Source organism: Rhinolophus sinicus, chromosome 16 (assembly GCF_057876585.1).
Source record: "Rhinolophus sinicus isolate RSI-liver-muscle chromosome 16, RSI-T2T, whole genome shotgun sequence".
NCBI classification, from domain to species: domain Eukaryota; kingdom Metazoa; phylum Chordata; class Mammalia; order Chiroptera; family Rhinolophidae; genus Rhinolophus; species Rhinolophus sinicus.
The window spans coordinates 6,954,099-6,966,919 of record NC_142516.1 but is presented as its reverse complement, the minus strand read 5'-3'; the positions used below and the strand labels follow the sequence as shown (position 1 = coordinate 6,966,919).

The 12,821-nt window shown below is 58.4% G+C and overlaps 1 protein-coding gene across 1 annotated transcript in view; it reads right to left on the bottom strand.

Moving 5' to 3' along the window:
- EEIG1 (estrogen-induced osteoclastogenesis regulator 1) overlaps positions 1 to 10,935 on the bottom strand; it is a 33,941-nt gene extending 23,006 nt beyond the window's left edge. The window contains exon 1 of the mRNA XM_019728675.3: positions 9,921 to 10,935. Coding sequence (XP_019584234.1) covers positions 9,921 to 10,066 — 146 coding nt within the window. The 5' untranslated portion in view covers positions 10,067 to 10,935. The remainder of the gene's footprint in view (positions 1 to 9,920) is intronic.
- Between the last annotated feature and the right edge of the window lie 1,886 nt (positions 10,936 to 12,821).

Sequence of the window (12,821 nt, the reverse complement as noted above, 5' to 3'; positions counted from 1 at the left end):
CAGGGTCAGACCTTCTCTTGGCCTCCAGGGAGAGTACCCAGTCAGTCAAAGGCCCACCCCCAAGTGAGGGGTCAGGGCCAGAACATGCAGAAGAGACCAAAGCACCCCCCATCCCCCTGTGCTCAGCACTTCTGAGAGCTTGTGTGTCTAACGGTCTCCTCAGCTCATGGGCTCCATGTCAGGGACCATGGCTATCTTGGCCATTGCCAGGCCCAGTGGCCAGTGCCGGGCCAGGATAGTGGCCTGGCTCTAATCACAAATGTTTCCTGAATGGGTGAACCACAAGAAGAGAGAAGAGAAAGAATTAAAGGGAGGGAGAGAGGAAAGTGGACCTTGCCTTTTTGCACCCACCACTGCATCCTCTCCAATAATTGCCCTAAATACCAACCACCGCCAGCCTTCACTGAGCACTTACTCTGTGCCAGAGGCCATGCTGGGTGTTAACTCATCTAATCCAAGCACCAGGAGCAGCTTACTGTTCCATTTCACAGATGAGGAAAGCAAGGCTCAGAGAGAGCCCATGGTCTGGCAGTCTCAGGAGCCCACCCTCCCTCTGAACTGCCAAGTCCCCCAGCCCAGAAGCCCCTGCCGGGTTTGCAAGAGGCAGAAGGGAAAGCCCCAACCAAAGAAGACTGTGGGCAGCTGCCAAGATGAGTTATGGTCTCATGAACAGGTCGGGATGGTTCAGGCTACCCTGCCAGAAAGACCCAAGGACTTCCTCCAGGCAGCCAAGAAGGTGCCCCGCTACGGCGCACAGGGCCTTGGCAGCCAGCACCAGCACAGGTGGGGGCGTCTCAGGCTGTCTCGGACACAGACCTGTGCAAACAGCGTCGGAGCACAGCCTGCAGATCCGCAGGGCAGTCCCGCGTAGCCAGCCCCCAAAAGCAGGACTTCACAGGCCCCAGAAACCCCTTTCAGACATGACCAGCACCCCGACACAGATAGAGCATGCTGGCTTGTACCAGGATGGCTGGTTTTTATCGGAATGCTTCTGAACTTTGTCTAAATGGCATCACAGCACTCTCACCTCCAGCTTCCTTCCCTCAACATTGTTCGTGACACTTGGCCCTGCTGTGAGCAGCAGCCGCTTGTTCATTCTCACTGCTGCACAGGAGGCTGCAGGTTTAATTGTTGCCATGACGACAAAGGTGGACAGCCACCCCTCTCAGCTGAGAGCCACCTCCCCTTCTGCGACCTGGAGCCCCAAGTGGTCACCCCCATGGCTGCCCTGGGTGGTTCTAAAATACAAATCTGCCTGATTCAGAGCCTTCTGTGACTGTCCCTCAGATGAAGTCCCAGCCCCACCCCCTGCTCCCCATGTTCCCTCCCCCCCAGACCCCAAGCCCTCAGGCCGGGGCTCTTTCCTGCTCAGCATTCTGCCTTTGCTGTCCCTCTGCCCTTCTCCCACCACCTGCTAACCTACTTCCTGGAGGGGCCCTGCAGGGACACACAGAGGTACTCAGGATGTTTCCCCTGAGGGGCTGGGGGCGGGGGAGTTGCAGGTGTCTGCAGAGGAGTCCAGCCTCAGAGAGGAAGTGGTGGGAGGTGAAGGCGCCTTCCGTGCAAACAGGACTGACTTCTGCCCTCCCCAGCCGGCTCCCCACACTGGGCTGTGCACTGTCTTCGCTCTCAGGCAGGCTTAGTCCGTTTCCAGCTGCCAGGTGCCCAGCCCTGTGCGAAGCAGGTGGTCCTGATCTCAGGTAGCACCCCCACCCCGTTTGATGGAAGAGGAAGCCAAGGCTAAGGGGACTAGGCACTTAGCCATGGTCACAGCCAGAGGGCAGCTGCCAAGGTCCAAGTGCAGAGCCTGGGCAGCCACAGCCCCGCCTCCCACCCCCCACAGAGGGCCCACCCAACAACCTAGTGGCTCCCCCAGCTGCCGGGGATGCTGATGAGGGCTGCTCCTGACACGGACTGATACTTCTGGGACCAGTGGGGAGGGGCTGGACCCCAGCAGCTGGCAGTGGCCGACACATAGCCCAACACCATCAGCACCCACACTGGTTCAGTGCCAAGGAATAAAAGTCCAAGCCCTACGCCAGCGCTAACCCATGGAAGGAAGCCCCAGGACTAAGATGCAAAGGAGGCCACTCCTGCCCACAGTCTGGGGAAGGAGCTAAGAGGGTGGACAGGGATCATAGCATCCTGAGATGAGGGCCCACAGTGGTTATGCAAGGCCCAAAGAAGCCAGGGAAGGCTTCCCGGAGGAGGTGGCCTTTGTGCTGAGCAGTTCAGCCAGGTGAAGAGGCAGGGAAAGGGAGCTTGAGGCTAAGGCAACTGCAGAAGCCAAAAACAAGGAGTATAAGGTGTGGTGGAAGCAACGGGAGTGCCAGGGGCCTCCCCACTCCCACTGAGGGACCCTCGTCTTTCTCATGTGCTCCCCTGCCCTCCACCTCATGTCTTCCGCTGCCAGAGTGGGTCCCAGAGCTGGCTGTGCAGAGAGCCTCTTCCCACAGGCAGAAACCTCCCCCAGCTCAGCCCCACCCAGTGGGAGCACGCCAGTTCTCACTGGCTCAGAGCGAAGCACCCCAAGGTGGGGCCGGTTCATGTCAACAGACTCCACTGGGGACCCTGAGCCCCAGAGTGAGGCTCTGGCCCTTAGACACTAGGTGTGCTCCTCACCTGCCCCCACCCCTCCAGAGGGCAGAGCCAGTGCCCCACTCGTGGGGAGAAGTATGCTCTCCCCTCAGCAACCTAGTCAGTCCTAGGCCAAAGGGAAGTGCCAGCTGCCACAGAGGGGCAACTGAGGTGCACCAGCCAGCCGACCGCCATGACTCAGCCCGGGGAAGAGAGGACAGACTGCAGCAAGTACCATGCGTCTCCCATGTGCCAGGAACCGAACTGGACATCTGACAGGCATTATCTCACTGAGTCCTCCCAAGAACACTGTGAGGCCCGCCCCAGCAGCCCTGCTAGGTGGGGGGGCCACTGAAGCTTAGCCACTAAGTCCCTTGCCCAAGGTCACACAGGCAGCAAAGGGCAGAGGCAGGATGGGAACGTCCTCCCCAGACCTGTGTGTGGAGCAAGGCACCAGCCTGACCAAACAGGCAGAAAGTCAGTCCTGTGGGGAGTGCCTTCCTCCCAGCTGCTGCACAAGTTGGATGCAAGGGCTGCGAGCTGGCCACTCCCAGTTCACATCTGGGCAGGGTGGGGGGCAGGGGGTTCCAGGCCAGCATGTGAGAGCTGTTCCAAGCCCAAGGTACCATAAGGGGCTCAGAGCAGAGACCAAGGGTTTGCAATCACAGCCCTAGGTGGACACCAAGGCCCAGCACAAGCTGGGCAGCTTCAAGCCTTACTCACCAAAGCCACCAATGGCACAGTGTGACCTCATGGCGAGCCAGAAGGCCCAGGGGAGACAGACCTTAGGTCACAGAGCACATCGGCCTAGGAGGCAGGTCTGGTTTCCCCAAAACCCAATGCACTTGCCAGGCAAGGTGGATAATGAAGAGAGACACCCCTCATCCCCTCCCCATGTTAGTTCTGGGTCTCTTTCTAAGCAAATCTGACGTCTCTCGCCTGCTCAAGCCTTTCTGTGGCTGTCTAGGCAAGCCAAGGATAAATCTATACTGGTTACCCTGGGCGTTATACTGCCTGCCCCAGAAGCAGGCAAGTGACCGCAGAGTCACCACATGGCAGTCACCAGACTTCACACTCTGAGTCCCCAGGCTCATGAGATCCAAGAACAGACACGCTAGCAGCTATCACAAGGCCCAGGCAGGGCTTCCTGAACGCAAGTCAGGACTCCCAGGTACTGAACAAGCAGAGTTCAAAGGTACCCCGGGCCCCCAAGCAGAGCCCACAGATACTCGCTGTGGTTGCTGCTAAGAACCCCTGGCCAGAGGGACTCCCAGGACATAGCTCGAAGGGAGGAACAGGCCTCAGGGAACAGCCTTGGCTCCACAGAGCCAGATCACCTGGGGTCAGGGTTCTGCCGGTGCCAGGCTGGCGGGCAGATGGCAGGGGCTGCCAGGGTGACACCTGCCAATGGTGTGGCCAGCTGGCTGCAAAGGCGAGGTCCAAGGAGCAAACACCAAGGCCAGACACAGGCTGGGCAGCTTCAGACTTCACCACGGGCCCCACCAGCACAGCCTGACCACAAGGGAAGCCAGCAGCTGGCCTGGTGCCACTGCCTGGCTGCCAGGGGTGGCTTCTGTGGCCTGCCAGCAGCACTTCTCTCCGCATGCCCGCCCCCTACTCCCACCCCGGGCTGCACGTGGAGGGCTTTCCACAGGGCCCCCTGGGACCAGGTTGGCCTGAGTAAAACGAAGGAGACAGACCACGTCAGGATCCAAGGGCAGGCAGTAGGGGCAGGAGCCTAGAGCAGGCAGCCCATAGAGGAGGCAGCTGCAAAGACCTTTGGGCCAAACGTTGCCATGTAACACTGTTGCCAGATCTTCCAATTTAAAAGACTCCGGAAATCTGGATTTTTATGCTGTCAAAACTATTAGAGCACGATGGGGCAACAAAACCCAGCTACGGTTGGCCACTGAGCACGCTCTGAACTTCCACCTTTCAGCACCTACCAGGCACTAGGTGTGGGGCAGGAACTTCAGGACGAGGAAACCCACCTGCCTCCTCTGGCTGGCACTGCCCAGCCAACTCCAACTGTCCCTTATTGGGTGCCAGTCAGCACCCCTTCTTCTCCACCCGCAGCCAAGAGCCATCAGCCTAATTGGCAAACCAGGCCACACCGCTGCCCTGCCCTTCGGCTGGCCCCTGAAGGCCAGGAACGGTCCGGTCCAGCCTAACCCCCCCCCGCCCCTCTTCGCACCAGAACCACACCAGCCCCTTGCCTAGACCACTGACCAAATGCCGTCTAACCAGGGGCCGCTCCCTAAAGGCTCTTCCCACCTCTCTCCAATCCAATCCCTGTCGGCCTTCAAGGCTCCTGTGAGGGGTCACTTCCTCGGGGAAGCCTTCCCTGTTGGAATGATGTGCCCCATCACGAGATTATAAGCTCCATGAGGTCGAGGGCCATGTCTAGCCTGGGGGGATATGTCAGTCAACACCTGTCAAACAAGTGGACAGAAGACTCAAAAAAAATGCCCTCCCCAACTGGTCCACTGGGACCTAATGGAATCCTGGGGAGGACTCGCTCTAGACCTGCCTGGCTCTGCCGTCTCCGTGATGCCCCCCAGGCACGTGCCCCCACCCTGTGGGGGGCTCCATGGACATCGGATTGCCTGGTCCTTCTTACCGCTGAAAGCCCAGGACCAAGCGGGGTGCTCAGTAAGTGTGGCCTCCTCCTCCCTCCATACTTTCAGTGTCCAGAGCTCCTGCTCTGTGTCGGAAAGTGGATGCCCTGCCTGCCTTGGGGGTCCCACGGTACCTTCACATCCCGCCCCCTAGAGCCCAAGGGATGAACCACGTGTCATCTCCACACCACCTCCTTCCACACCAAGACGTGTGTGACAGCAGGCCTTGCAGGGTAGCAGATTCCAGTGGCATTCCGCAGTCTGTGCCAAGGAAGGAGGGAGAGAGCCTTGGGGAAGCAGAGGCCCGGCCAAGCCTGTGGTGGGTGTGTGTGCAAAAACCTGGCCTCACCAAGCCCGGGCACAGGGCTGCCAGCTGCAGAGCTGACCTGTCCAAGACCTTCTTCATGCCCCCAAAATCTCAAACAACTCTCCAAGGCCTCCCATTCTGGCCGGCTCAAGGCCTAGCCCACGGAGAAAAGGCAGTGCCTGTACTGGGAGCAGGCGTGCCCTCTCAATCGGTTGCCCACATAAAAATCCCACTGAAGAGACAATTGAGAATTCAAAGCTGCCAAAGAAGAAAGGAAGGGGGCAGGGCGTCCCCAAGTCACACAGTCTGCTTCTTGGACAGCCTGGCACACAAGTCCAGGGCAGCAGGATCCCCTGATGGGCCCCTACTCTTTTTGGCCCTGCCTGCCCGCTCCATGCAGAGGCACAGGGGACAGAGGTCAGGGCCAGACCCGAATCCACCCAGCTGTGCCATCATCTCCTCCCATGAAGTGACCTGAACAGGTGATTTCTCTGTCCCGGGCCTCAGTTTCTTCATCCATTGGCTGAGGAGACATTCTGCCTGTCTCTTCCAGAGAGCACTTGTTATAAGGTAAATCAACACCTCCCTCTCGCTCCTTCGCCTGGTACCACCAGCCACGTGCACGGGGCAGGCCACAGGACCAGTGCCAGCTGGGCACAGAGACCTTTTGGGATGTCAGATTCTTCCTGACTGAAGGACAGACCAGTTGAGGCTGAAAGCCTGCTCCCAGCCTACCAGGGGAACCACGGCCCAGCCCCCTGCTGCCCAACTAACCAGACTTGGTTGGAACCCCTGCATACCTCCCACGACCCCTGGGAAGGCCTCCCAGATGCCATTTGGATGCAACTGCCTAGAAGGCCTCTGGGCAGGGACCTTGGCAAATGCCCACTATGCCACAGTGCCAGCCCGTGCCTCGCCCCAAATCCACGCCAGTGACTTCCGCCCCACCCCCACCTATGTTCCGGGGACCCCTTATCCTCAGATCTCACAGGATCTAGCTTGGTGCCTCAAAATTATCCAAATCTGGAGTTTCCTGTGCCACCCAAACCACTGAAAGAACTTTCTTCAAAGGTATGGGGCCATCACATGGGGCTGTAGCTGCTTCCAGCCCTCTGCCACCAAGGCAAGGCAGGGCTTTAGAGCTGGACCTGCCCAAATTTAAATCACAGCTCTGCCACTCCCTAACTGAGTGACACAGCCCATCACTTTATGTCTCCTCACCTCAGTTTCCTCATCAGCTCGTGAAGTGGTTCAAGGACACAACTCATCCTGAATTCGAGAAGCTCAGCAGGTGCCTGACACACAGTCAGGGCACAAAGGTGGCTGAAACCCTGATCATAAAAGGGTGATTTTCCCAATTGCATTATCAGCTGGGTGACCTAGGGCATGTGGCTTCACCTCTCTGGCCTCAGTGCCTCTCTGGATAGCTGAGAGGATTGGTAGGTATACCATTCGCAAAACTCTCTGCAGGCACGGCGTCTGCCGCATGGTACAGGCACTCAGAACATGGTAGCTTTGAGGATTATGGTTCGTAACGAGGCCTGAGAAAGATGACGCTGGGCACAGCGCGATGAACCACCTGTTCTACCTGCTCAAACTGGGTCAGGCTGGAGCTGTGTACCCAGCTGTTGCCATGGCACCCAACACACAAGGAAACACTCCAGCTAGGAAGGCGGGTGTTACAGGGGTGGGGCCTTGGGCCTGCCTCACTTAGACACCACCCATGCCCACGTCACCAGTCTCTGGGCCATCTCGGGGTCCCTGGGGCTGGGGTAAGTATGCTACTGAACCTGAGTCCAGGATCTAAACAGTCTGTCACCCCTGCCCCTTCCCCAACTCCAAAACACTGGAGCCTTGGCCATCTGGACAGGTGAGCTGTGAGGTGGGGCTCCCAGGCTGCAGACCAGGGTGGGTGGGATGGGAATTGAGGGGGTTAAAAAAATACCAGGAGCCCCCATCTCCTAAGCAAAATGCAAAGCAGTTCTAAAGCAGCCTCAGGTCACAACATCGCTGTCTCTCCTCCCTCCAGCCATACTGCACAAACAGGTACCCAGCACCCCCTAAGTGCTGTCTCCTCCCTCCAGCCACACAGCAGCAAACACGTACCCAGCACCCCCTAAGTGCTGTCTCTCCTCCCTCCAGTCATACTGCACAGCAGCAAACAGGTCCCCAGCACCCACTACGTGCCCAGCCTTGGGGGACTCATGTCAGCTCCGCCCCGCCCAGCCCCACTCAGGTTTCATCCAGGATGAGAGCTGGGAAAGGCTGTTCGGGCTCGGCTGCCTTCAGGGAATCCATGGCCCCTTGCCAGGAGGGAAGAGGGGAGGCAAAGGTGAAATCCAGACACTGTGGGCCAAGACCTGGAATTTTCCAGACTTTCCCAGATGAGGGGGCAGGTTTAGGGCAATGAAAAAGCTGACAGGTAGGGTGACAGTGGCCCCAGGGCCTGGGATGCCAGGAGAGACCTCAGCCTGGGGCTGAATACCAATTCTTCAGTGGGATCCAAGATCCTGGCCCCAACCCTAGCTGACATGTAGGCCCCCTGTGGGCTCTAACTGTTCCTCCCCCATTCAAGACCTGGGAGCGGTAGGGGCTGGGCTCCTCTGCCATAAAAACCACAACTGCTGCAACAATTTGTCTGAGCCAGAAGCGGCATATACATTATCCATTCCCCCTCATAACTCTAGGGGTGGGTATGACCTCTCCCATTTCACATAACACGAAACTAAGGCTCAAATGCAGAACCAGACAGTAGTTAAAAGCACATCCTAACTTTGAATCTGGGCTCTGCTGTATTAACTCAGGCAAATCACTCCTTCTCTGAGCCTCAGTTTTCAACTCTGTAAAATGGGGATAATAATCCTACAGGAGCCCCCCCACCCACCCAACCTCCACCCTGCTCCATAGCATAGTCAAAGGGCTAAGTGAGAGGTGCTAGTAAAATGGGGAGCATAGCACCAATAATTGCTGGTTCTTGGAATCAGAGAGGTTAGGTAACTTGCCTGAAGTCACCTAGTCAGTGAGTGCTTGAACCCAGGCCCTAGCTATGAGCACAGCCCTTTCCCTGAAACCTTGGGCTGCTGTGTGGGTAGCCCTGGATCACAGGCTTCCTAGGCAACCAAGAACACCACCTCCCACCCCACCACCCCCACAGCAAAGGGCAGCCCTTGTCTGAATTCCTCAGATAAGCAACTCCCAGTAGACTGGGGAATCCAGACCTGAGCAGGCCCAAATGCACAGAAAAGGTACCCTACCCTGTCCACATCAGAGTCCTAAATCTGGGTTAGGCTGTGTGTCTCCCCTCCCCTCCTCCCAACAGAACGTTCAACCACCAGATACATCCAGTACGTCTCCAAACAGGCCAAGTTCAGTTGACAACTGCCTTCTGAGAGGTCCCTGGCAAGCCACTTACTTTCTCTTTCTGGGCCTCAGTTTCTCCATCTGAACAGGCAGCCCATCTCAGAACCGTTATGCAGCTCCAGCTATCTGGGCCTACAGGGAGGCCTACAGAGCAGAGGGGCAGAGCAGGGAAAGGAACCTGCACGTCCTAGGCACAGGGCCAGGCCCTACACCGCCTTCTATCTACTGAATCAACATCTCCGCAACAGACACAGACCTGTACTGGGCGCAGAAAGGGACAGAGCTAGCACTCAAACCCCCATCTGTCAGACTCCAAGGCACTCTCCCTGAGGGGCCAAGACTACGTGATCCCAGGTGGGCCCAGTCAGTGGGTGTAGCTTGGGAACTCAGTAGCCCTTAGCAATGAGCTGGGCAACTGGACCTGCAGGATGGGGTCGAACACAAAACCAAAGTTGACCAGGCCTCTTTAAGAGACGACTGAAGCCTCTTTGACAAGGGCATTTGCAATGCAAAGCAGCCCAGCTCCAGCCAGAAGAGGACAGTCACTCAGAGGGGATGGGCAGGTCAAAATCTAGCCACCTCCCTCCAGACAGACCAGGAGTGCCTGGGGCCTGGCCTTCCAGAGCAGGGAGCGTCTGGGAACCTGTGGCTGGCCGGGGTGCTCAATCATATGACAGCCCTAGTGGCCAGCTGGGTTCAAGGTGGCCTGGAACACTCCTCCCCATCTCAGCCCCTCAAGGCACAAACCCCGCTGGGCTCTTTGTGCAAGTCTGCAGAATGGGCTTACAGCAGGTTGTGGGTAGGGCCCCAACAGGGGGGCTGAAAATATAGACCCCCAGGTATCTGGCAGCTCACCTGCAGATGGGTGCCGGCACCCTGCCAGCTTCCTCCGGGCCCAGACCTCCCAGATCGCTCAGCCCTGCCTTGTGCAAACCTGCCCCAAACACACATAATCCTCAAGACTCTCTGGGCCCCAAGGGGCACTTCCACACTCGCCAAGTGGCTACATCTCGCTCATCACCTCCCTCCTCTGCAAGCACGACTGCCCCAGGTCCTACCGTGAAGATAAGCTGACAAAATCCCCGCCATCCAGCAGTCGGACCTTGCAGAAGAGGACCCCGTTCACGAAGGGAACCGCTGTCAGCTCCTCCAGGGTGAAAGTGGTTTGGAATTTGAATTTCTTCTTCTTCATCAAGAAAGCCATGAGCGAGTTCCCTGAGTCTGAAGCCCCGAAGGCCCAAAAAAGGGGAGAGCCAGAAATCCCCAGGATTCCTTTCCCTACACCACACCCCCTCCTCAAAACACCAGAGCTGGATCCCGCCCAGATGGTGGCGGAGGCAGCAGAACAGACCGGGATCTGAGTCCGGAGGGCCCAGGTCTGAGCGACCAGTCCAGTTCGCGGGCCGGCTGGCTTCACCCTCGGGGAGACAGGGCTCGGAGGGGCTCGGAGTGGCCGAGAGCTTCACCGGCATGTAAACAGCGGGACACGGCCCAGGAGGCAAGGGCAGGGGTGGCGGACAGCGCGCGAGCGGCCGCGCTGGAGGGCAACATCCCGAGCCGCGGTGCCCGCGGAGCTCACGACGCGCGACCGGGCGCGGCGGGCGGACCGGTGAGACTGAGAGCGACCCGCTGACCGGCGAGGCCGAGGGCGGCAGGCGTCCCCGCCCCCGCCCCGCTGGCGGCCGGGGGAGGCGCCCTCGCTGCGCACACGCCCCCGCACCTGGGTGCCAGGCGGCCTTCGCAGGTGAGTCTGGGAAGGCTGAGGGCACCCTCAGAGGACGGCCGGGAGCTCTGGGGGCCTCTCCGGGAGGCGCGTCGGGGACACCCCCGGCCGGCAACGTCCGGCCGCGAGCCCTCCCGGCGGGCACTGGGCCCCGGGCAGCGAGGACGCCGCCTCCTGCTCAGTCCTGGGTCCCGCGCCGCGGGCCCCGGAGAAGCTGAGGCGCCCACCCGGCCGGCCGGTGGCGCCCGCCGCCTCTGCCCAGCACCCCGCGAGCAGCAGCGCCGTAGCCGGCGCTCCCAACGCTGGTGCGAGAATGCGGAGGCCCAGCACCGCCGCCCGCGGAGCCGCCGCCGAGCGCAGGAGGGGCGGGACGCCGGCGGCCTGGCCCGCCCGCGATTGGGTGGCCCAGCGGGACGGGCGCGGCTCGTGATTGGTGGACGGTGGCGTGGGGGCGGGACTTGAGGAGGCAGAGGCGGCTCGGGATGCTCGGATTGGTGCGCCGCGTGGCTGGGCTCGCCTCCTGGGTCCCGGCCGAACAGAGGGAAAGAGAGAGGGGCCCGGGAAAGGCAATGGGAGGTCGCGGGGCGGGAAGCCGGGTTTGGCGGGGCATGGAAGAGAGCGCGAGCAGAAGAAAAGAAGAAACAATGAAGAGACGAAACAATATGAACACTATGGCTGGAATGGCCCTCCAGAATCCTCCCAGACACGAGCTCGTTGACCATTAAATCAGTCTTGTAAGGTAGCAAGTCCCATTTTTTTCAGAAAACACACTCAGAGAGCTGGCGGGTGCTAGATCAAGCAGGTCTTACACCCTCCGAATCTAGTTCTCAGCACTGAGGAGGGAAGTGTCTGCAAAGCCTTCGCCAAGGGGGTGATTTGGAGCAGTTCATCACACCACCTGTGACGGACCCAGCTTCTTCCACCCCAAGCTGCTAATTAAACCTTTTGTTGGTTAGTTTCTTACCTAGTTAAGGCTGGCCTTGACTAGATTAACTGCCCCAGGTACAGAGACCGCTAAGTAACCTCGTACCTACCAGGCCTTCCACATATTGTAGTTCATTCATTCAGTCCCCAAATGTTTAGGAGCAATCTGCTCTGAGCTAGGCTGGGACCTAGTAGTGAGTCTAGTGGGCCTGTACTCTCTCCAACCTCTCCAAGCTCAAAAACAGGTAGAGAAGCAGACAGGGACAAATCTAGCGGATGAAAACTGTAATAGGGGACTTACAGAGGACTGGGGGAGCCCAGTGGAAGCAGTGGGGGGGGTTGGGGAAGAGAACTCAGAAGGCTTCTGGCACAAAATTATCCAAGCCACCCTGAGTTAGGGTGTATGTGGTGAGTTAGGCTGGGTTCAGGCAGGAGGAGCCTCCAGAGGCCTCGCAGGCCAGAGAGAGCAGTGCCCATCCAAAGCTATGAGTACCTCCCATCTGGCTGCATTTTGGCGATTGGTGGTGGCGGCACGGGTGGGAATGAGGCAAGAGATGGGGCTGGAAAGTCTACAGTGGCTGGATCTTGCAGAGTCTTGTAAAACAAAGGAGGGAGCCGTCACATTTTGAGCAGGAATGTGACCCAGACAGATTTGCTTTTTGTTGTAAGACGCTCGCTCTGGCTGCAGGTAACGCAGAGGGGAAAAGATGGGAAACAGGTGAGGGACCTATTGTGGTGATCCAGGCAAGATAATGGCAGTGGAACTTCAGCCCTGACGGAAAATGAGAGGATGGGTCTTAGAGGCATTCTAGAGACAGAATCGACTGGATTTGGGGATGAGTTAGGTCCAGACATGTAACTGAGAACTCAAATTTCTAATTTCTTCCTGCTTCTCAGCCATAAAAGGGGTAACGACCTATATCTCTCTCCAGTTTGTCCCATAATTTAGAAAACACAGCCAGATAGAAGAAGACAAAGACTAGTAACTCCCAGTGCTATTGTGTATCCCCATTTACAGCAAGGAAGTTGAGGGCTGGGGAGTTTATATCACTTGAGTATTGTCTTGACGCTGGAGCAAAGGCTCTAGAGTGCTAAGCTGTGCTACCCACACTGTGGGGCGTGTTCTCCTCACTAATCCTGGCTGGGCCTGCTCCACAGGGAAAGAGCCTGTGGCTACCTGCCCCTAGGAGGGGATTTCAGAGGAGAGAGCCAACCAAGGATGTCCCAAGGCCTGGCAGGCTCCTCAGCTATGACCATGAGTAACCCTAGGCCACTCCAACAGGAAGCAGTGTGGGGGCCTGGCTGCCAGACT